Source organism: Gopherus evgoodei, chromosome 18, assembly GCF_007399415.2.
Source record: "Gopherus evgoodei ecotype Sinaloan lineage chromosome 18, rGopEvg1_v1.p, whole genome shotgun sequence".
NCBI classification, from domain to species: Eukaryota; Metazoa; Chordata; order Testudines; family Testudinidae; genus Gopherus; species Gopherus evgoodei.
This window is the reverse complement of record NC_044339.1, coordinates 394099-416337: the sequence shown is the minus strand read 5'-3', so window position 1 is coordinate 416337 and position 22239 is coordinate 394099. Positions and strand designations below refer to the sequence as shown.

General features: G+C 41.5%; 1 protein-coding gene across 3 annotated transcripts in view; it reads left to right on the top strand.

Moving 5' to 3' along the window:
• The window catches only part of EIF4G3 (eukaryotic translation initiation factor 4 gamma 3), a 513419-nt gene that overhangs the window by 319109 nt on the left and 172071 nt on the right, over positions 1–22239 (top strand). For all 3 annotated transcript variants that reach the window (XM_030537664.1, XM_030537665.1, XM_030537663.1), the window contains 2 exons: positions 7505–7617; positions 11481–11603. In XM_030537664.1, coding sequence (XP_030393524.1) covers positions 7505–7617; positions 11481–11603 — 236 coding nt within the window. The remainder of the gene's footprint in view (positions 1–7504; positions 7618–11480; positions 11604–22239) is intronic.

The window sequence follows — 22239 nt, the reverse complement described above, 5'->3', positions numbered from 1 at the left end:
GGTTAGATTGGGCATTCCCTTACGCCAGACCCCCGGTTCCACTTTGGGACCTGAACCTGGTGCTCTCCCACCTTACAGGGCCTCCCTTTGAGCCTTTAGCTATGTGCTTGTGGTCCCACCGGTCATGGAAGGTGGCATTCCTAGTGGTCATCACCTCAGCCCGCTGGGTCTCGGAGGTCAGGGCCCTGACTTCTGAACCACCGTATACGGTTTTCTATAAGGACAAGGTTCAGCTCCACCCTCATCCCACTTTTTTGCTGAAGGTAGTCTCATCTTTTCACATGGATCAGGATATTTTTCTCTCGATCCTCTGTCCTGAACCGCATTCCTCCAATGAGGAACTCTGTATGCACACATTGGACGTGCGCAGAGCGCTGGCCTTTTGCCTGGACAGAGCTAGGTCATTTAGGAGGTCCCCCCAGTTTTTATTGCTTCAGCCGAGCGTATGAGGGGACGGCCGGTGTCCACCCAGCGGATCTCCCACTGGATCACCTCGTGCATTCGCACCTGTTACGACCTGGCAGGGGTTCCCCCACCTGTATTGTGAAGGCGCATTCGACCAGAGCCCAGGCCTCATAAGTAGCCTATGTGGCTCATGTCCCTATTCAGGATATATGTAGGGCTGCTACGTGGTCCTCTGTCCAAACCTTTTCATCGCTCTGTGCGATCGTCTCCCAAACGAGGTATGATGCCGGGTTTGGTAGGGCAGTGCTCCGCCCCGGTAACCCTTGAAACTTTACATTTAAACTCCTACCCACCTCCATCAGGTATAGCTTGGAGTCACCTATAGTGGAATACACAGGAGCAATCACTCAAAGAAGAAAGGACAGTTACCTGTTCCGTTACTGGCGTTGTTCGAGGTGTGTTGCTCAGGTGTATTCCACGTCCCACCCTCCTTCCCCTCTGTTGGAGTTCTCTGGCAAGAAGTAACTGAGGGAGGGGGGAGCATGCAGCCCCCTTTATAGCGTGATATGTCGGCAGCACTCCAGGGATTGCAGCAGGGCTCCCCCACTACGGATACTGCTAAAGGGAAAAACTTCCAGCGCAGGTGCACATGGAGAGCATGCACACCTATAGTGGAATACACATGAGCAACACATCTCGAAGAACGCCAGTTACGGAACAGATACTGTCCTTTCTCACTTTCAGGTGACATTGTAAACAAGAAGCAGGTAGCATTATCTTTTGCAAATGTAAACAAACTTGTTTATCTGAGCGATTGGCTTGACAAGAACATAAGAACGGCCGTACTGGGTCAGACCAAAGGTCCATCTAGCCCAGTATCTGTCTACCGACAGTGGCCAATGCCAGGTAGCCCAGTGAGAATGAACCTAACAGGCAATGATCAAGTGATCTCTCTCCTGCCATCCATTTCCACCCTCTGACAAACAGAGGCTAGGGACACCATTCCTTACCCATCCTGGCTAACAGCCATTTATGGACTTAACCACCATGAATTTATCCAGTTCTCTTTTAAACGCTGTTATAGTCCTAGCCTTCACAACCTCCTCAGGTAAGAAGTTCCACCAGTTGACTGTGTATTGTGTGAAGAACTTCCTTTTATTTGTTTTAAACCTCCTGGCTATTAATTTCATGTGGTGACCCCTAGTTCTTGTATTATGGAATAAGTAAATAACTTTTCCTTATCCACTTTCTCCACATCTCTCATGATTTTATATACCTCTATCATATCGCCCCTTAGTCTCCTCTTTTCCAAGCTAAAGAGTCCTACCCTCTTTAATCTTTCCTCGTATGGGACCCTCTCCAAACCCCTAATCATTTTAGTTGCCCTTTTCTGAACCTTTTCTAGTGCCAGTATATCTTTTTTGAGGTGAGGAGACCACATCTGTTCACAGTATTCGAGATGTGGGCATACTATGGATTTATATAAGGGCAATAATATATTCTCTATCTTATTCTCTATCCCCTTTTTAATGATTCCTAACATCATGTTTGCTTTTTTGACTGCCTTTGCACACTGCGTGGACATCTTCAGAGAACTGTCCACGATGACACCAAGATCTTTTTCCTGCTTAGTTGTAACTAAGTTAGCCCCCATTATATTGTATGTATAGTTGGGGTTATTTTTTCCAATGTGCACTACTTTACATTTATCCACATTAAATTTCGTTTGCCATTTTGTTGCTCAGTCACTTAGTTTTGTGAGATCTTTGTGAACTTCTTCACAGTCTGCTTTGGTCTTAACTATCCTGAGCAGTTTAATATCACTAAGCAGTATCACTAAGTATCACTTTAGAAGTAGGACTGATTGGACTTGTAGGCTCTAAAGTTTTACATTGTTTTATTTTTGAATGCAAGTTTTTTTGGTACATAATTCTATATTTGTAACTTCAGCTTTTGTGATAAAAAGATTGCACTACAGTACTTGTATTAGGCAAACTGAAAAATGCTATTTCTTTTGTTTTTTACAGTGGAAATATTTGTAATCAAAAATAAAGTGAGCACTGTACACTTTGTATTCTGTTTTGTAATTGAAATCAATGTATTTGAAAATGTAGAAAAGATCCAAAAATGTTTAAGTAAATGGTATTCTATTATTGTTTTACAGCATGAAATTAATCACATGATTAATCACGATTAATTTTTTTAATCGCTTGACAGCCTTAATTATTATTTATTAATATTAAGATCGAAGTTCCATTGGGTTGTGCACTGAATACATCCATAGTCATCCAGTTAACATTTTTTATTGGTTTTTCTCCTATTTCAAAAAGTTTGGCATTTAGTCAGGGAGCAGAGAAGAAAACCATGTGACTTGAATGGCCAGCTACATACCATGAAGAGCAAATCGTCAAAACAGTTTGTAAACAGCCCAAAGACTGAAATTACATAACAACACACATTTGCCAAAAATAAGCATGGTTTGTGAATGATTCACTAAGAATGAAGGCTAAAATTATTCCATAACTTATTTGCAACAAATTATTTGGCCAGCAAGGGGTTTGTTTCATGGAGAGAGTGAGTGTGGTTTTTGTGGAAGAGAGTTTGGACGGTAGAGGAGTTTTGTGGGAAACGCTCCAAATATGACAGACCTGTATTAACAGATTAAATGTTGACAGTTATTGTGATTTATGTGAGAAAAGATGTGGCGTTAAGGGGACACTGTATTAAATTAATATACATTTTGTAACAAGCCCACTGGGGCTTTAAAAGGGACCTAATTGGGCACAGGGATCCACCCACCTAGCTCCTATTAAAGAATATGGACCTACAAAGTAAGTAACCAGCATATGTCACAGTATGGAGCACATGGAGAGGTGTAACTAGTGGTGTTCCTCAAGGGTCAGTCCTTGGACCAACCCTATTCAACTTATTCATAAATGATCTGGAAAAAGGGGTAAAAAGTGAGGTGGCAAAGTTTGCAGGTGATACTAAACTGCTCAAGATAGTTAAGACCAAAGCAGACTGTGAAGAACTTCAAAAAGATCTCACAAAACTAAGTGATTGGGCAACAAAATGGCAAATGAAATTTAATGTGGATAAACGTAAAGTAATGCACATTGGAAAAAATAACCCCAACTATACATACAATAGGATGGGGGCTAATTTAGCTACAACTAAGCAGGAAAAAGATCTTGGAATCATCATGGCTAGTCCTCTGAAGATGTCATGCAGTGTGCAGAGGCGGTCAAAAAAGCAAACAGGATGTTAGGAATCATTAAAAAGGGGATAGAGAATAAGACAGAGAATATTTTACTGCACTTATATAAATCCACGGTACACCCACATTTTCAATACTGCATACAGGTGTGGTCTCCTCATCTCAAAAAATATATACTGGCATCAGAAAAGGTTAAGGGAAGGGCAACTAAAATGATTAGGGGTTTCGAACGGGTCCCATATGAGGAGAGATTAAAGAAGCTAAGACTTTTCAGCTTGGAAAAGAGGAGATTAAGGGGGGATATGATAGAGGTATATTAAAAAATGAATGATCTGGAGAAAGTAAATAAGGAAAAGTTATTTACTTGTTCCCATAATATAAGAAATAGGGGCCACCAAATAAAATTAATGGGCAGCACAGTCAACTTCTGGAACTCCTTGCCTGAGGAGTTTGTGAAGGCTAGGACTATAACAGGGTTTAAAAGAGAACTGGACAAATTAATGGAGGTTAAATCCATTAATGGCTATTAGCCAGGATGGGTAAGGAATGGTGTCCCTAGCCTCTGTTTGTCAGAGGGTGGTGATGGACGGCAGGAGAGAGATCACTTGATCATTACCTGTTAGGTCCACTCCTTCTGGGGCATCTGGAATTAGCCACTGTTGGTAGACAGAATACTGGGCTGGATGGACCTTTGGTCTAACCGAGCACAGCCATTCTGTCTTATGTTAATATACATTGTTTTTTACAGGCTACCTATTCCTACAATTCACCCAAATTCAACAAGGAAGATGTTGTGAAAATGGACTGATGTTACTAAACATATACCACTTTTTTAAAGGGACATTGTCAGCATAGTAACAACAACAACCCATACATAGCTAATATTTCAAATTAGATTGTTATAATAAAGGCCGAATTCTACCCTCTGTGCAGAAAGAACTGTAGGGAGGTCTGGGGGGGCTGAAAAGTCTGGAAATGCATCTTGCAGAGGATAGAGATTGCTTCCTCTCTGGAAAGTATTTCACTATCATTTTAAAAAGTTTGTTAAAACATGTTGGTTTTGGTTCCACAAAACTATCCTTGTTACAGTGCACGGGTCTATCTATATGGATCTCATTGCAGGATTGGTGCTTTGGCCAGATTTAATGTAGACCAAGAAATGTCACTTCTGGGTATTTTAATTACAGTTGGAAAAACTTTGATGGCTGATGGTGTGTATCTTGTTTTGTTTTATTTGCTATTTGGTGCATTTGGTGTGATTTTTGAAGGGTCATGAAATTGTTTTTTTAGACCTTTATTCTAGTGACAACTTTCACCAAATTTCTTCAATATTTTTTTAATTCACTCTGATGATTCAATTCACGCTTATCTAATTGTTTTTTATCTGTAGATCTCAACATTTTGGTATTTTATTAATTTTTCATTTTGCCGTATGTAATCTTACTGTTGAAAGGTAGTAGCACAAAATTCTGAAATCTGCTGGATTTGTTTTGTTATCAACTTTTCATGCATTTTTCATGTTACTTACTTATTCCCATAATAAGAGAACTAGGGATCACCGCATGAAATTAATAGGCAACAGGTTTATAACAAATAAAAGAAAGTTCTTCTTCACACAGCGCACAGTCAACTTATGGAACTCCTTACCTGAGGAGGTTGTGAAGGCTAGGACTATAACAGCGTTTAAAAGAGAACTGGATAAATTCATGGTGATTAAGTCTATAAATGGCTGTTAGCCAGGATGGGTAAGGAATGGTGTCCCTAGCCTCTGTTTGTCAGAGGATGGAGATGGATGGCAGGAGAGAGATCACTTGATCATTGCCTATTAGGTTCACTCCCTCTGGGGCACCTGGCATTGGCCGCTGTCGGTAGACAGATACTGGGCTAGATGGACCTTTGGTCTGACCCAGTACGGCCATTCTTATGTTCTTATGCACGTCTAGCTTTTAATATTTTCATTTAGTATTTCTGAACTTCAGAAGTGGACTGAAAAGTTTGGTTGTTATACTAATTATTAAAATTGCTTAGGATCCCAAAATAGTGTAGTTTTAACAAATGCTGACTCACTTTAAAGGAAATGAACTCCAATTGAAAATAAGTTCTCACTTCAGTTATTATATCATGAACCAAGGTCTGGACTTTTTTTTGTTTGTTCAGCAACAGTTAATCATAGAATCATAGAACTGGAAGGGAGCTTGAGAGGTTATCTAGTCCAGTCCCCCACACTCATTGCAGAACTAAGTATTACCTAGACCATTCCTGAGAGGTGTTTGTCTAACCTGCTCTTAAAAACCTCTAATAATGGAAATTCCACAACCTTCGTAGGCAATTTATTCTGATCCTTAACAACTCTGACAGGTAGGAAGATTTTCCTAATGTCCAATCTAAACCTCCCTTGCTGCAATTTAAGCACATTGCTTCTTGTCTTAGCCTCAGAGGTTAAGAAAAACAATTTTTCTCCCTCATCCTTGTAACAACCTTTTATGTACTTAAAAAATGTTATCATGTCCCCCCCACCCCCCCAATCTTCTCTTCTCCAGACTAAATAAACCCATTTTTTTCAATCTTCCTTCATAGCTCATGTTTTCTAGACCGTTAATCATTTTTGTTGCTCTTCTCTGGACTCTCTCCAATTTATCCACATCCTTCCTAAAATGTGGCGCCCATAACTAGACACAATACTCCAGTTGAGGCCTAATCAGGGCAGAGTAGAGCGGAAGAATTACTTCTTGTGTCTTGCTTACAACACACCTCCTAATACATCCCAGAATGATGTTCGATTTTTTTGCAAGAGCGTTACACTGTTGACTGATATTTAGCTTGGTGTCCACTATGACCCCCAGATCCCTTTCTGCAATATTCCTTCCTAGGCAGTCATTTCCCATTTTCTATGTGTGTAACTGATTGTTCCTTCCTAAATGAAGTACTTTGCATTTGTCCTTATTGAATTTCATCCTATTTACTTCAGACCATTTCTCCAGTTTGTCGAGACAAAGAAGTCATTAAGCACCTCTGCCATATTCACATTTTTTGTTATTGTTTTTCCTCCCCTCATTGAGTAAAGGGCCTACCCTGTCCTTGGTCTTCCTCTTGCTTTTAATGTATTTGTCGAATGTTTTCTTGTTACTCTTTATGTCTCTAGCTAGTTTGATCTCATGATGTTGTGATAGTGACTTACATTTATCATAGCACCCTTATCCCAAAAGATTATGGTGATGTCACCAATCCTGGATTGTGTTATCTCTGAATGAATTGAGCAGTAGGAAAGGGCTGATCATAAGGGAGACAACTTCAGTTTATATTTCTGAAATCATCATTGCAGGAGAAATAAAGAAAATAAATGTGGCAATGACTCTCTAATTCTGATACAGTAACTTGGAGAATACATGATGTAGCTTTAATTTTTTGTTTTTCTGCTGATTCTCTTCCAGGGAATAGTTTGGTTATGGCTTTCTCGACACTGGTAAAGAGTCCAGTCTTGTTTCTTTAATTCTATGCAGTTTTTTTCAGTGCTTGAAATAGTCCTTACGGGTCTCGCAGCTCAGTAAAATGCATGGAAGGGCAAATTTTCCATTCTGTTAGTGTTGTCTGATTTCAGTAGTATTTTCAGTGCCTCTAGAAAGTTGATGCATGTGGCCATTTCCCCAGTCACATGAAAAAGGTGGAATAGTGACTCTCTCCATCACTTGTTATGTTATGATGTATTATTCTGATTTGATAAAAGTGCAGAAGAAACTGCACACAGGCTACTTAGAAAGTGGAGATTGAAACTGGGATTTCTCAAAGGACTTGAGGGAGGATCAGAGGGCTGTCACTCTGATCTTCATTTTACTTTATTTACAAATGAACTGAATGTGTTTCTATCTTGTTGTGATTTCCTAGGAACACCGTTCTACCCAAGTCAGCCAGTGTATCAGTCAGCACCCATCATAGTGCCTACACAGCAGCAGCAGCAGCAACAGCAGCCTCCACCAGCTAAAAGAGAGAAAAAAACAGTAAGAACCTAATCTTCTGGTACTTTCTTTATGGATCTCCTAAGTCTGATATAGCAAGGCCGGGACATTGAAGGGGACACAATCATATAAAATTCAATATTAAATTCAGATTGTTACTGCCTAACCCTTCTGTAGGTTTTCTCCCCTCCCTTTTAGCTCCTTGTTAGTCTAGAACTTCTGATGATGGGCAGGGCATCCAATAACAGTTGTGTATAAAGCTGGCTAGCTCATCTTATTTTTCAGTCTTCACAGTGTTGAGTTTACTGGGTGGTGGTTTCTTATTCTAACTGTAGTAAATGTGAAAGCTGCTTATTGATACTTCAATTGAGAAATTAATGCTTAGTGATTACCAAACATGGTATCAATTTATCTAGCTCAACATGTCTAAAATTGAAGAAATGGTAGGGGACAAGTGATTGAATGGACTGAGGTACTGAAGACAGAATTCTCTTAAAGGAAAATATAAACATTGTTGAGAGTTGTTCGCAAGATAGGAAGGATTTCCTACATCTCAAAGTACAGGATATCTGTTTCTTTTGATTTCTGAAGATCAACTGTGACATTGGATGAAACTTTGTCTATTGAAATGGAAAAGCAGAACATTTAACTGGGTGGTACTGCAAGCAAGACATTTTTTGTACCCTTGTCATCAACACATAGCTGTGATGCTAAGTCCCTTTTCCAGGCCTTCTAGCAACTCTTCACCATCAGCTTTGTTTAAGAACAGTCTGTTCATTTTTATCGTCCAAAAAATATCACAGATAAATCAGTAGTTATGCCATAAAAACCAATTCAAATGCAAAGACTTAAACTTGATAAGAAAGTTGCAGTCTTGTATGTTAATAAAATTATATTCAATGTATAGTAGAACCTCAAAGTCACGAGCATCAGAGTTGCGAACTGACTGGTCAACCGCACACCTCATTTGGAAGTAAGCAAGCAGACAGACAGACAGACTCAGACACACATGCAAATATTGTACAGCACAGTACTATGTTAAATGTAAACTGCTAAAAAAACCACAAAGGGATTTTTAAAAAAAAAGACATGATAAGGAAACTGTTTCTGTGCTTGTTTCATTTGCACTAAGATGGTTAAAAGCCGCATAGTTAAATTTCAAAGCTGTATTAAGTCAACATTCAGTTGTAAACTTTTGAAAGAACAATCATAATATTTTGTTCAGGGTTACAAACATTTCAGAATTACGAACAAACTCCATTCCTGAGGTATTCATGCCTCTGAGGTTCTACTGTAGCAGAAGATGAGAAGTTTTAAAAAATGATTAAAGCCCTTCTCCCTAGATATACTCTTCTAGACAGAATTAAACTCACAGGCTTACACTACTAAATGCTGCAATTGAAGAAATAACAGAAAAATTAAAGGAAGAACTAAAAGAATCAGCAATGATATAAATACAAGATGACTGGTTGAACATGAGATATGACCCAGTAATTCTACAAGCATCTATACAAGGAAAATGTATTTTTTCTGCTACTGATTTGTTGTCTGGAAAAAAATGTGCAGATTGTCACCTCCTGGTTGCTGTAGAGTCAACAAAAGAATGCAGAGAAAAGTATGACGAGGTGTTTTCCATTTTCTCAGACCATAAAAATAAAAAGATTAGAAAACTTATCTGGTCCAGTGATCCTGAGAAGCGTACGTTTTCAGTATACTCTTTAAACCTGAGTTTGAAGTAAAATCTAACACAATACTAAAGCTCATAGTGCAAAGTCAAAAAGTTCTTCTGGACACCATTAGCCTATTACATTCTATATAGGTTCTCATAATGCTCATCAAAGTATCTGAGCACCTTCTGATAGTGCATTAAACCATGTGACTTCACCACTTGTTTGCTTTCTCATCCTCTTATAGGGGGACACAGAGAGGAAACATGTAGAAGAATCATAGAATCATAGAAGATTAGGGTTGGAAGAGACCTCAGGAGGTCATCTAGTCCAACCCCCTGCCCAAGGCAGGACCAACACCAACTAAATAATCCCAGCCAGGGCTTTGTCAAGCCAGGCCTTAAAAACCTCTAAGGATGGAGATTCCGCCACCTTCCTAGGGAACCCATTCCAGTGCTTCATCACCCTCCTAGTAAAATAGTTTTTCCTAATATCTAATCTAGAGCTCCCCCACTGCAACTTGAGACCATTGCTCCTTGTTCTGTTATCTGCCACCACTGAGAACAGCCAAGCTCCAGCCTCTTTGGAACCCCCCTTCAGGTAGTTGAAAGCAGCTATCAAATCCCCCCTCATTCTTCTCTTCTGCAGACTAAACAATCGCAGTTCCCTCAGCCTCTCCTCATAGGTCTTGTGCCTTAGCCCCCTAATAATTTTCATTGCCTTCCGCTGGACTCTCTCCAATTTGTCCACATCCTTTCAGGGTGGGGGACAAAACTGGACACAGTACTCCAGATGTGGCCTCACCAGTGCCAAATAGAGGGGAATAATCACTTCCCTCGATCTGCTGGCAATGTTGTAGGAGCAGGATTTTATAATTGTACTATGAGAATTAATGTATGATTTGAAAAGGCTGGATTTTGGTTTTTAGTCTGCTGCTGCTGTGGATAGCTGCCAGAATTAAGGGCAGCTTGTCTGGCCAATCTTTTCCGGTGTGGTTTACTACCTTCCACAGCACTTCCTTAATGATGCAGTCAGGGCTGGCTTTTTAAGCGGGCCCCGCACCCTAAAGAAGAGCACCTAACTTAGGTGTCTTTTTAATTTTTACTCACCCGGCAGCGCTCCGGGTCTTCGGCGGCATTTTGGCAGCAGATCCTTCAGTGCTGCCAGAGGCCCAGAGCGAGTGAAGGACCCACCATTGAAACCATTTGAATTGGGCTCCGCACTTCCTAAAGCCAGCCCTGGGTGCAGTTCATGCGCGCCACCTGACCTGAGGATTGGGGTCGATATGATGTGTGAAATTTTTGCTTGATTCCTAAAGCTTGTAACATTGATGTATAAACCTCTCCCACAAAAGCCCCCCCACCCCATTATCAGAATCTGTTATTTCAGGGGTACCATACCTACACACCACCTCATTAAAAAACTTCTTAGCTACCACATTGGTGCTGTTAGTTTTAGTAGGAACCCATGATGCACCAACGGAGGCTCAGGCTCTGGCATAGAGTTTAGATTGATTTTATTGACAAGTTGCCAAGAAGTAAAAATGGATTCCTAGTCCTGCCACAAATTTTTTGTGTGACCTTGGGCAACTCACTTAGCCTCTCTGTGCCTCAGTTGCCCATCTGTAAAATAAGAATAATAATACACTTCCTCCTTCACAGAGATGTTGTGAGACTAAATCCATTAAAGGTTATGAGGTGTTCAGATACTGTAGTGAAAGGGACCCTAGGGGTTACTAGGTTCCTTATCAGAGTGTTCCCATGGACCTTTCCTTTTTCTTTTGTATCAACCTCTGGCTATCATGTTTAGTCCTATGGCTAGTAAGTGTCTGGTAAATTTAATCCAGAGTAGGAATAACTGTACCCTTAGTTAACGGGTCATGCACCATCATGGACTGATTTCTTTTCTTAATTGTTCCACTATTCCTCTGGATTTGGGAAAGATTTTGAAGAGATGCTCACATTTAGACCTGATTGTGATGATTGATGAGTGCCTTATCATCTTGTTGACAGTTATTCAAATAAGCTTCATTTCTTTGTGCCCACAGAATGCCATCTTAAATCAGAGCCGAGTCAGTTTGCAATTATAGGTTTGATTTGTGTGGCACAGACTGACAGAGTTAATACTTAATGTAATGGCAAATATATGACTTGTGCATGCTTTCCTTCTCTGTATACTCCCTAGCATGGTGTCTAATGAGAATACTCATTTGAAGTATTTCTCTATTCAATTCTGTAGATCCGAATCCGGGATCCAAACCAGGGGGGCAAGGATATAACAGAAGAAATAATGTCTGGAGGAGGCAGCAGGAACCCTACTCCTCCCATTGTGAGACCCACCCCCACGCCTACCCCTCCTCAGGTAATAAGATGATGAGCTCTGGTAATGTCAGCCTTTTGTCATTAATGTCTGCTGAACTTTGCTGTTTGCTATAGCCACTTTCTGTATTTTCCATTCACACTAGGTGCATCATCACCTCAGGTATCTAAATGGTCCTTTCATAAATAGGCCATTTAAGGGTTATTGTTAGCCAGTTTTTGGTAATTTTTTTAACAAGCCCATATTCAGAGAAGAGTTGCTGTTACAGACTTCCTAAACACCTTTTGCATTGCATTGTCAGGAGCTGTTTTTAAGCATTGTTACAGTAACTGCTTTGTTTCTAAAAGAAAGATCAAGGACAGAGTGGAGAAGGTGAGCTGATAATGGAAGACGGTTGGAAGGCAGACCTGCTCAATGCCAACTTTGCGTCAGTCTTTTCACAAATAATGACATGGGACTGAATGACTAGTGAATTTACCATAGACAATATAGGGGAAGGGATGCAGATTGGGATAAGTAAAGGACACGTCAGAGATCTTCTGACCAGTTTGAATGAATTCAAATCAGCGGGGCCTGATGTTATTCACCTGATGGTACTGAAGGGGTTAGCTGAAGAAATCTCTGTGCCACTGGTAACAATATTTGCAAACTGATGGATGACAGGAGAGGTCCCGGAAGACTGGAGAAGGGCTAATATAGTGCCCATCTTTAAAAAGGGGAAAAAGGAGGGGCTGGGAAACTATAGACCAGTCAGCCTGACTTTGATATCTTGAAAGCTACTAGAAGAATGTATAAAACATTCAATTTGTGAATACTTGAAGGATTAAGGGGTAAGCTCTAGCAGCGAATATGGATTTCCCAAGAACAAATCATGTCAAAACAGCTGGATTTCCTTCTTTGACAGAGTAACTGGTTTGGTGAATAGGGGGAATGCAGTGGACATAATATACTTGGACTTCAGCAAGGCTTTTGACACAGTCCCACATGACATTCTGATAAATAAACTGGAGAAATGCAGGCTTGGCAGAACTACCATTAAGTGGATATATAATTGGTTAAACAACCACAAACAAAGAGTAACTATTCATGGAATCATGTGTTATTGGAGGGAGGTTCCACAGGGATCTGTTCTGGATTTGGTATTGTTTAACATCTTTATTAATGAAATGGATGTAGGAATAGAGAGCATACTGATCAAATTTGCAGATGCACAAAGTTGGGGTGAGGGGCAGGAGGCTGGGGGTTGGAGAATTGGGTTATAGATAGAGCCCTACCAAAACACATCACAGACCATGAAATTTAGTCTTTTGTGTACTTTTACCCTGTGCTATACAGATTTCACAGGGGAGACCAGCGTTTCTCAAACTGGGGGTCCTGACCCAAAAGGGAGTTGTGGGGGTGGAAGGTTGGAAATTTATTTTAGGGGGGTCACGATATTGGCCCCCTTATTTCTGCAGTGTCTTCAGCACTGGGTGGCCAGAGGGTGGCGGCTCTTAGCCAGGTGCCCAGCTCTGAAGGCAGCACCCCACCAGCACCAGGGCAGAAGTAAGGCCATACCATACCATGCCATCTTTACTTCTGTGCTGCTGCTGGTAACGGCGCTGCCTTGAGAACTGGGCTTCCAGCCATCAGCTGCTGCTCTCCACCAGCCCAGCTCTGAAGGCAGCGCCACCGCCAGCAGCAATGCAGAAGTAAGGGTGGCAATACTAAGACACCCCCCGCCCCACAATAACATTGTGACATCCTCTCCCCTCCCCCCCTCCGCTTTTGGGATAGGACACCTACAGTTTCAACACCATTAAATTTCAGATTTAAATAACTGAAATCATGAAATTTACAATTTTTAAAATCCTATGACCATGAAATTGACCAAAATGGACTGTGGATTTGGTAGGGCCCTAGTTATAGACAACAAAATTAAATTCAACAAAGACAAATGTAAGGTGCTACACTGAGGGAAGAAAAACCAAATGCATAAATATAGAATGGGGGATAACTGGCTTGGCAGCAGCACTGCTGAGAAGGATCTGGGAGTTGTGGTGGATCACAACCTCAACATGAGTCAGTAATGGCATGTTGTTGCAAAAAAAGCAAATGCAATTTTAGGATGCTGCGACAGGATCCTGGGTTCAACCTGGGACTGCGGGACTGCTGTGCCTCCTTTTCTCACTATTCTGGGTAGTCTGTCTCAATGCCTTACTGGTGGCAAGCAGCAAACCCCTTTACTACTCAGTGCAACCACATGTGGAGCCCCACACCCACCAAGATTGCATGAATGATCCCCGAGCCAGAACCCTTTCTTGAGCAATGCAGGTTTATTAATTGGTTCACCACTTCATCAATAGAACGTGGACATACACCAGCCTTTCTAACCTGAGCAGATTTACCAAGCACTTTTGTCAAACTCATTGGTAAGGATAAACATTAAAATAAGTGTATAGATTACAAAAGGGTAGATTTAAGTGATTATAAGTGATAGGCAAAAAGTCAGAGTTAGTTATCAAAGAAAACAAAATAAACACATAATCTAAATCTTAAATCTGTAAGACACTAGGCAGTATGTCGGTCAAGCGGTTTTCTTAGCTGTTTCTCAGATGTTACAGTTCATAATGCTCAGGTTTCACCCTTGAAACCTGGACCAGTCTCCTCTGTTGGAGTCTTCAGTCTTCTGAGTGTTCTTGTTCCTTGCAGTGAAGGAGAGGGGAGAGAAAAGACGAAGCATGAGGCCACTGTGTTCTGTTTTATGCCCTTTTTCCTTGTGCTTGGAGAACATAAGTCCAGGCATATCTGACGGGCATTGCTGAGTCACCAGACAAGCCTGAGCAATTTCCCCGATGTGGCCTTGTGCAAGTGAGTCATTGAATTGTAACTCCCTTGCTGGAAAATGGCTGTGGATTGTTGTTCGAAACTTGTCCACGCATTGGTTAGCTTCCTCATTCTTGTCTCTGGGGATCTAATATCAGGGCAATTCCCCAGCTCATAGCATATTTTAATGACAGCCATAAAATACAATCTCATAATTTCATACGCAACAATGATTATACATATTTAGAAAGAACAACAGTATTTAGCAGATCATAACCTTTCCCATAATACCTCACATGTCATGCTTTATTTGAAATATCACAGTTTTATATAAATGATGAATGTGAGGTTTATAGGGTGCTCCCCTAAGGTATAGAGTGTCAGATGCATTAACAGAGGCATTGCTTTTAAGCCATGGGTAGTGATAATACTGCTCTACTCGGTGCTGGTTAAGCCTCAGCTGGAGTACTGTGTTCAGTTTTGGTCACCAGTGCATAGAAAGGATGTGTAGAAACTGGAAAGGATCCAGAGGTGAGCGACAGAGATGATTAAAAGGATGGAATGTAAGCCATATGAGCAAAGGCTGAAGGAACTGGGTTTGTTTAATCTGGAAAAGAAGAGATTGAGATAATGGTCTTCAAATACTTGAAAGACTGCCATAAAAAAGATGGAGAAATATTGTTCTATCTTGCCACAGAGTGCAGGAGAAGAGGTAATGGGTGCTAACTACAGCATAACAGATTTAGATTAAACTTCCTAACTGTAAGAACAGTAGGAGATTGGAGCAGGCTGCCTAGGACAGTTTTGGAAGCTCCTTCACTAGAGGCTTTCAAAAGGAGGCTGGATAGCTACCTGTCTTGGATGGTTTAGACTTAACAAATCCTGTATCTTGGCAGGGGATTAGACTAGATGACCCTTGCAGTTCCTTCTAACCCTATGGTTCTATGATTCTACTCTATACAGAAGAATCTTGTATTTTTAATTTAAAAATGTGACTATTCCACTGAAACACTATAAAGGAGAGAAAAGTCTATATGGCACATTTATACTGAATTAATTTGTGCTGTCAACTGTATGCTTTAATATATTCTTGCAGTGTAACCAAGTTAACTTTCCTGTGGGGATCTTTACATAAGAATTTTCCGACTCCTATGTGCATATATTCTCAACCTTTAAATTACACTTTGTTGTTAACCAAGGAAAAAAGAATAAATATCCTAAATGGACCCTTCTCACAGCTCTCTTGATTTCCTCAGTAAAAAGTCAGCTGTCCAGCTTCCAATTGTTCTACCCACTTGATTCTCCCTATCTCGATTTCATGTGAATAACCCACTGCCAGGGAGTGAAAATGACATTGATCTGATGTCCAGGGCTTGCTCCATTCAGCCTCAAATCAGGGCCAGAATAGAATTGTTAGACCAAATTTCAGAGTGGTAGCTCTGTTAGTATCAGCAAAAAGAACAGGAGTACTTGTGGCACCTTAGAGACTAACAAATTCATTTGGGCATAAGCTTTTGTGGGCTAAAACCTACTTCATCAGATGCATGCAGTGGAAAATACAGTAGGAAGATATGTATACACAGAGAACATGAAAAAATGGATGTTGCCATAGCAACTGTAACAAGACTACAAGTTGTTGGGTTTTTTTTCCTCCTGCTAATAATAGCCCACCTTAATTGATTAGTCTCTTTAGAGTTGGTATGGCAACACCCATTTTTTTCATGTTCTCTCTGTATATATATCTTCCTACTGTATTTTCCACTGCATGCATCCAATGAAGTGGGTTTTAGCCCACGAAAGCTTATGCCCAAATAAATATGTTAGTCTCTAAGGTGCCACGAGTACTCCTGTTCTTTTTGTTAGACCAAAAAATCCCAGTAGCCCTGACATGTATTTGAAGTCCGTATTGTAATGAACTGCCATGGCTAGAGGTGTATCCTTTATACTGTTGAAAAATGACTTCATTCCCTTCACCTGCTCTCTTGCACATGTGCAGCATACAGCCCTGAAGCATAGGGAGGGGATGTCTCCCTGCTCTCCTGCTAACATCAATGCTGGGAAGAAAAGCTGATTCTCTTTTTAGTGCTGGTTCCAGTTTAGGGAATAGACCAGAGGCATAGCCTGATCATCTCTGTCAGGGGACCAAGTTTTCAATTTCTCTGTGCTGTCAGAAGCAGCAGCTGCAGCCTCTCAATCTCTCTCTGCTTACTGGAGCGCCCCTTGGCTGGCCAACTTATTGCTCATCCACACTGTAGGCATATTCAGCTCATCTCCCTCCCTCCAGCTGGAGGTTAGTGGGACTGAAAAGAAATCTTTCGAACAAGTTCCCTGCTTAGGAGCTGGCATCTGTTCCTTCCTCCTCTTCCCTCTCTTTTTGGAACTTGCACTGGCTGTCCCCAATATCCCCCCCAGCTGCTAGAACTCAGTGTTCCACCCACCCACCTTGTTAGTTTCTCAGATCCGGCAAGCAGGGAGAATTATCTTCACTGCAGCAACTATTGGACTCTTAGTAGCAACTGTCTGTGTTGCTGCTGCTTCTCCTCATGTCATCCTAGATCCTTCTTTCTATCAAGAAGTGCAAGCAGGGCCCATGAAACCAAGCCCTGCTAAATTTGCATTTATTTAGAAGATTGGAGGGGGGACAAGAATGAAGTTTTCCTTTTTTTGAGGGTTTTTTAAAATTGACAAAGTTCTGTGGTGGGGGGAGCCATAAGACTCCCATGACTTCAGTGACCTTTGAAACGGCTAAATGAGGACTGGCTGAAATTTTCCTTTTTCCCCTTCTTCCAGCATTTTCCTTCAAGAATTTCAGGATGTGGGAGAAGCGTAAAATGAACATGCTAGGTCACACAGATCTGGAACAGTGCTAGGAAATGGCCTTTAACCTGGGGTTTTAAATGGAGTTAAACTGCTGGAAAATATCCTGACTTCAGGGAAATAAATGCTAAAAAAATGTTTGTTTGTTTGTTCAGTCAGGCTGAGATAAAAGTATAAGCTGGCTCTCATGCTTCCCATCCCATGCTCCATCTGAACACATTCATCTGTAGGTGGGACTGTCATGATGTCCATCCCAGGCTCCATTTTAACACATTAATTTTTGGGTGGGGTACTGAGATCACAGGATTAAATGTATCAATAAACTTGCAATTTGGAGCAGTAATGTAGAAATAAAATATGATCATGGCCCCAAACTCTGTCTTTTAGTGGTACAAAAGGGAAGAAAACGGCCCTAAGAGAGCAATTGACAATTCTCCTGATTTAAGAAAGTCCCCCTAGTGGCATAAAACCATGGTAGCTGGGACTATACTGCCTTCATTTTTTCCACACACCTCACAAAATGTACGTTGAGACTACCCGCCGGATCGGCAGGTAGCGATCAGTTTATTGGGGATCGATATATCGCGTCTCATCTAGCATGTCTCATCTAGCACGATATATTGATCCCCGAACGCGCTCCTGTCGACTCTGGAACTCCACCAGGGCGAGTGGCAGTAGTAGAGTCGACAAGGGGAGCTGTGGCCATCGATTCCGCACCATGAGAATGGGAGGTAAGTTGAAATAAGATACTTCGACATCAGCTAAGCTATTCCCGTGGCTGAAGTTGCGTATCCTACATTGACCCCGCCCCCTAGTGTAGACCAAGCCCAAGTGTAGGAGACATTCCAAGTAGATGGGGAAAAGGGGCAGAGCATTCTGTGCTCTAACCAGCTGAGCATTTCCATGGGGACTGTTCAAACTAACACAATTCAGAGCGTTGATAGCCTATTCTAAGTTAAACTAGAGGCCAGTTCTTCCCTCCATCAGCCTCAGGATTAGAGGAGCAGGAAGGTGGCTTAAAGGTTTTGCTGGACCTGGTGGTCTGGTCCTCAGAGTATTCTGCATGTAGGATCTTTTCCTGTAGCTCATAGTTTTGCAGGAATACTGTAGACACCAGCTAAATAGCTTTGGAACTAATGGGAAGGAGGTGGGGAGGGGGGACAGACGACACAATATGCACACAAGTATGTTTTGTAATGGTATTCCTGTAGAACAAACAAAGAGATGCTGATACTGTTAGTGATTATTTCACTTCTTGTTGTCTAAGAGATGCTGATGCTACTTTGTTGATTATGTTGCTTCACCAGGAAGTATGACCCAGCTAATGAGTTGCATGGACCATGGATTCTGGAAAGAGGCATTGTAGCGCTTAGGCTATTTTCTTATACTGTCAGGTCACTTTGCTGCATTGAATCAGCTCCTGCTAGACACAGGGAATCAGCTTTACTAATTGCATGTTATCTAAAAATAGGTCTTCCCCTAAATAGATTTATTGAAACCATGGTATAAGGAGTTGTCTAGACGAGGGTTTCTTAACCCGCAAGTCAGGACCCAAAATTGGGTCTCCAAAATGTTTCGAAGAGTTGTGTGGCAGCAGGGCTGTAACCAGGGTACGGTGAGCAGGGCAGCTGCCCGAGGTGCAAAGTTTTGGGGGGCGGGGGGGAAACGGTAGGGGGCAGAGCCCTGCAGAAGGCATAGTATTGCCACCCTTCTGCACTCTTGCTGCCTTCAGCGCTTTCCAGCCCTTTCTTTTCTCTGGCCGTCCAGCTCTTAAGGCAGCGCTGCCGCCAACGTAAGCACATAAGTAAGGGAGACAATACCAGGCATAATACAGTATGGCAGCTGCTCCAGGCACTGCAATCTCTGAGGTCCCAGCACCACTCAGGCTGGGTAGGTCAAATTTGAGTGAGTGGCATTGCAACTCATGAATCAAGTCACGTCTCCACTCTCACAAATTTGGCCAGTTAGAGGGGCAGGACCTAACCTGAGCGGTGCCTCAACCCTGGAGGTTGCAACGCCCGGAGCGGAGAGCCAAGCCGAGCCAGCTCCACAACACAGGACCTGAAAGAGCTGTCACTGTGCTGTGAGTGAGGGGCAGGGCATAATCCTCTGGGGGACAGGAACCAACCAAAAGCACTCCAGGGCCTCCACCCCCTGGCTATTTATTGGATCACAACAGGCCATGAATATTTACAAATTAGTCCTGAGCCCTATAAGGTTGAGAACCACTAGCAAGTTTTTTAAATTTTAAAAAGAAGAACATAAGAATGGCCGTACCGGGTCAGACCAAAGGTCGATCCAGCCCAGTATCTGTCCACCGACAGTGGCCAATGCCAGGTGTCCCAGAGAGAGTGAACCTAACAGGCAATGATCAAGTGATCTCTCACCTGCCATCCATCTCCATCCTCTGACAAACAGAGGCTAGGGACACCATTCCTTACCCATCCTGGCTAATAGCCATTTATGGACTTAACCACCATGAATTTATCCAGTTCTCCTTTAAACGCTGTTATAGTCCAGCCTTCACAACCTCTTCAGGTAAGGAGTTCCACTAGTTGACTGTGTGTTGTGTGAAGAACTTCCTTTTATTTGTTTTAAACCTGCTGCCTATTAATTTCATGTGGTGACCCCTAGTTCTTGTATTATGGAATAAGTAAATAACTTTTCCTTATCCACATTCTGCATATCACTCATGATTTTATATACCTCTATCATATCGCCCCTTAGTCTCCTCTTTTCTAAGCTGAAGAGTCCTAGTCTCTTTAATCTTTCCTCATATGGGACCCTCTCCAAACCCCTAATCATTTTAGTTGCCCTTTTCTGAACCTTCTCTAGTGCCAGTATATCTTTTTTGAGGTGAGGAGACCACATCTGTACACAGTATTCGAGATGTGGGTGTACTACGGATTTATATAAGGGCAGTGATATATTTTCAGTCTTATTCTCTATCCCCTTTTTAATGATTCCTAACATCCTGTTTGCTTTTTTGGCCGCCTCTGCACACTGCGTGGACATCTTCAGAGAACTATCCATGATGACTCCAAGATCTTTTTCCTGATTAGTTATAGCTAAATTAGCCCCCATTATACTGTATGTATAGTTGGGGCTATTTTTTCCAATGTGCATTACTTGACATTTATCCACATTAAATTTCATTTGCCATTTTGTTGCCCAATCACATAGTTTTGTGAGATCTTTTTGAAGTTCATCACAGTCTACTTTGGTCTTAACTATCTTGAGCAGTTTAGTATCATCTGCAAACTTTGCCACCTCACTGTTTACCCCTTTCCAGATCATTTATGAATATGTTGAATAGGATTGGTCCTAGGCCTGACCCTTGGGGAACACCAGTAGTTACCCCTCTCCATTCTGAGAATTTACCATTAATTCCTACCCTTTGTTCCCTGTCTTTTAACCAGTTCTCAGTCCATGAAAGGACCTTTCCTTTTATCCCATGACAGCTTAATTTACGTAAGAGTCTTTGGTGAGGGACTTTGTCAAAGGCTTTCGGGAAATCTAAGTACACTATGTCCATTGAATCCCTCTTGTCCACATGTTTGTTGACCCCTTCAAAGAACTCTAATAGATTAGTAAGACACGATTTCCCTTTACAGAAACCATGTTGACTATTGCTCAGTAGTTTATGTTTTTCTATGTGTCTGACAATTTTATTCTTAACTATTGTTTTGATTAATTTGATGGTACCGACTTTAGACTTACTGGTCTGTAATTGCTGGGATCACCTCTAGAGCCCTTTTTAAATATTGGCGTTACATTAGCTAACTTCCAGTCTTTGGGTACAGAAGCCGATTTAAAGGACAGGTTACAGAACTCTTGGGTGAATGCCATCTGGTCCTGGTGATTTGTTAATGTTGAGTTTATCAATTAATTCCAAAACCTCCTCTAGTGACACTTCAGTCTGTGACAGTTCCTCAGATTTGTCACCTACCAAAGCCGGCTCAGGTTTGGGAATCTCCCTAACATCCTCAGCTGTGAAGACTGAAGCAAAGAATCCATTTAGTTTCTCCACAATGGCTTTATTGTCTTTAAGCACTCCTTTTGTATCTCGATCGTCCAGGGGCCCCACTGGTTGTTTAGCATGCTTTCTGCTTCTGATGTACTTAAAAAACATTTTGTTATTACCTTTGGAGTTTTTGGCTAGCCGTTCTTCAGACTCCTCTTTGGCTTTTAATATTGCACTCTTGCACTTAATTTGGCAGTGTTTATGCTCCTTTCTATTTGCCTCACTAGGATTTGACTTCAACTTTTTAAAGAAGTCTTTTTATCTCTCACTGCTTCTTTTACATGGAGGTTAAGTCACGGTGGCCCTTTTTTAGTTCTTTTACTGTGTTTCTTAATTTGGGGTATACATTGAAGTTGGGCCTCTATTATGGTGTCTTTAAAAAGCGTCCATGCAGCTTTCAGGGATTTCACTTTAGTCTCTGTACCTTTTAACTTTTATTTAACTAACCCTCTCATTTTTGCATAGTTCCTCCTTCTGAAATTAAATGCCGCAGTGTTGGGCTGTTGAAATGTTCTTCCCACCACAGGGATGTTGAATGCTATTGTATTATGGTCACTATTTTCAAGTGGTCCTGTTATAGTTACCTCTTGGACCAGCTCCTGCACTCTACTCAGGATTAAATCTAGAGTTGCCTCTCCCCTTGTGGGTTCCCGTACCAGCTGCTCCATGAAGCAGTCATTTAAAGTATCGAGAAATTTTGTCTCTGCATTTCATCCTGAAGTGAAATGTTCCCAGTCAATATGGGGATAATTGAAATCCCCCACTATTATTGAGCTCTTTATTTTGATACCTCTTTAATCTCCCTTAGCATTTCACAGTCGCTATCACTGTCCTGGTCAAGTGGTCGATAATAGATCCCTAATGTTATATTCTTATTAGAGCATGACATTTCTATCCATAGAGATTCTATGGAACATGTGGATTCACTTAAGATTTTTACTTCATTTGATTCTACATTTCCTTTCACATGTAGTGCCACTCTGCCCCCCATCCCACCACACGACCTGTTCTGTCCTTCCGATATGTTTTGTA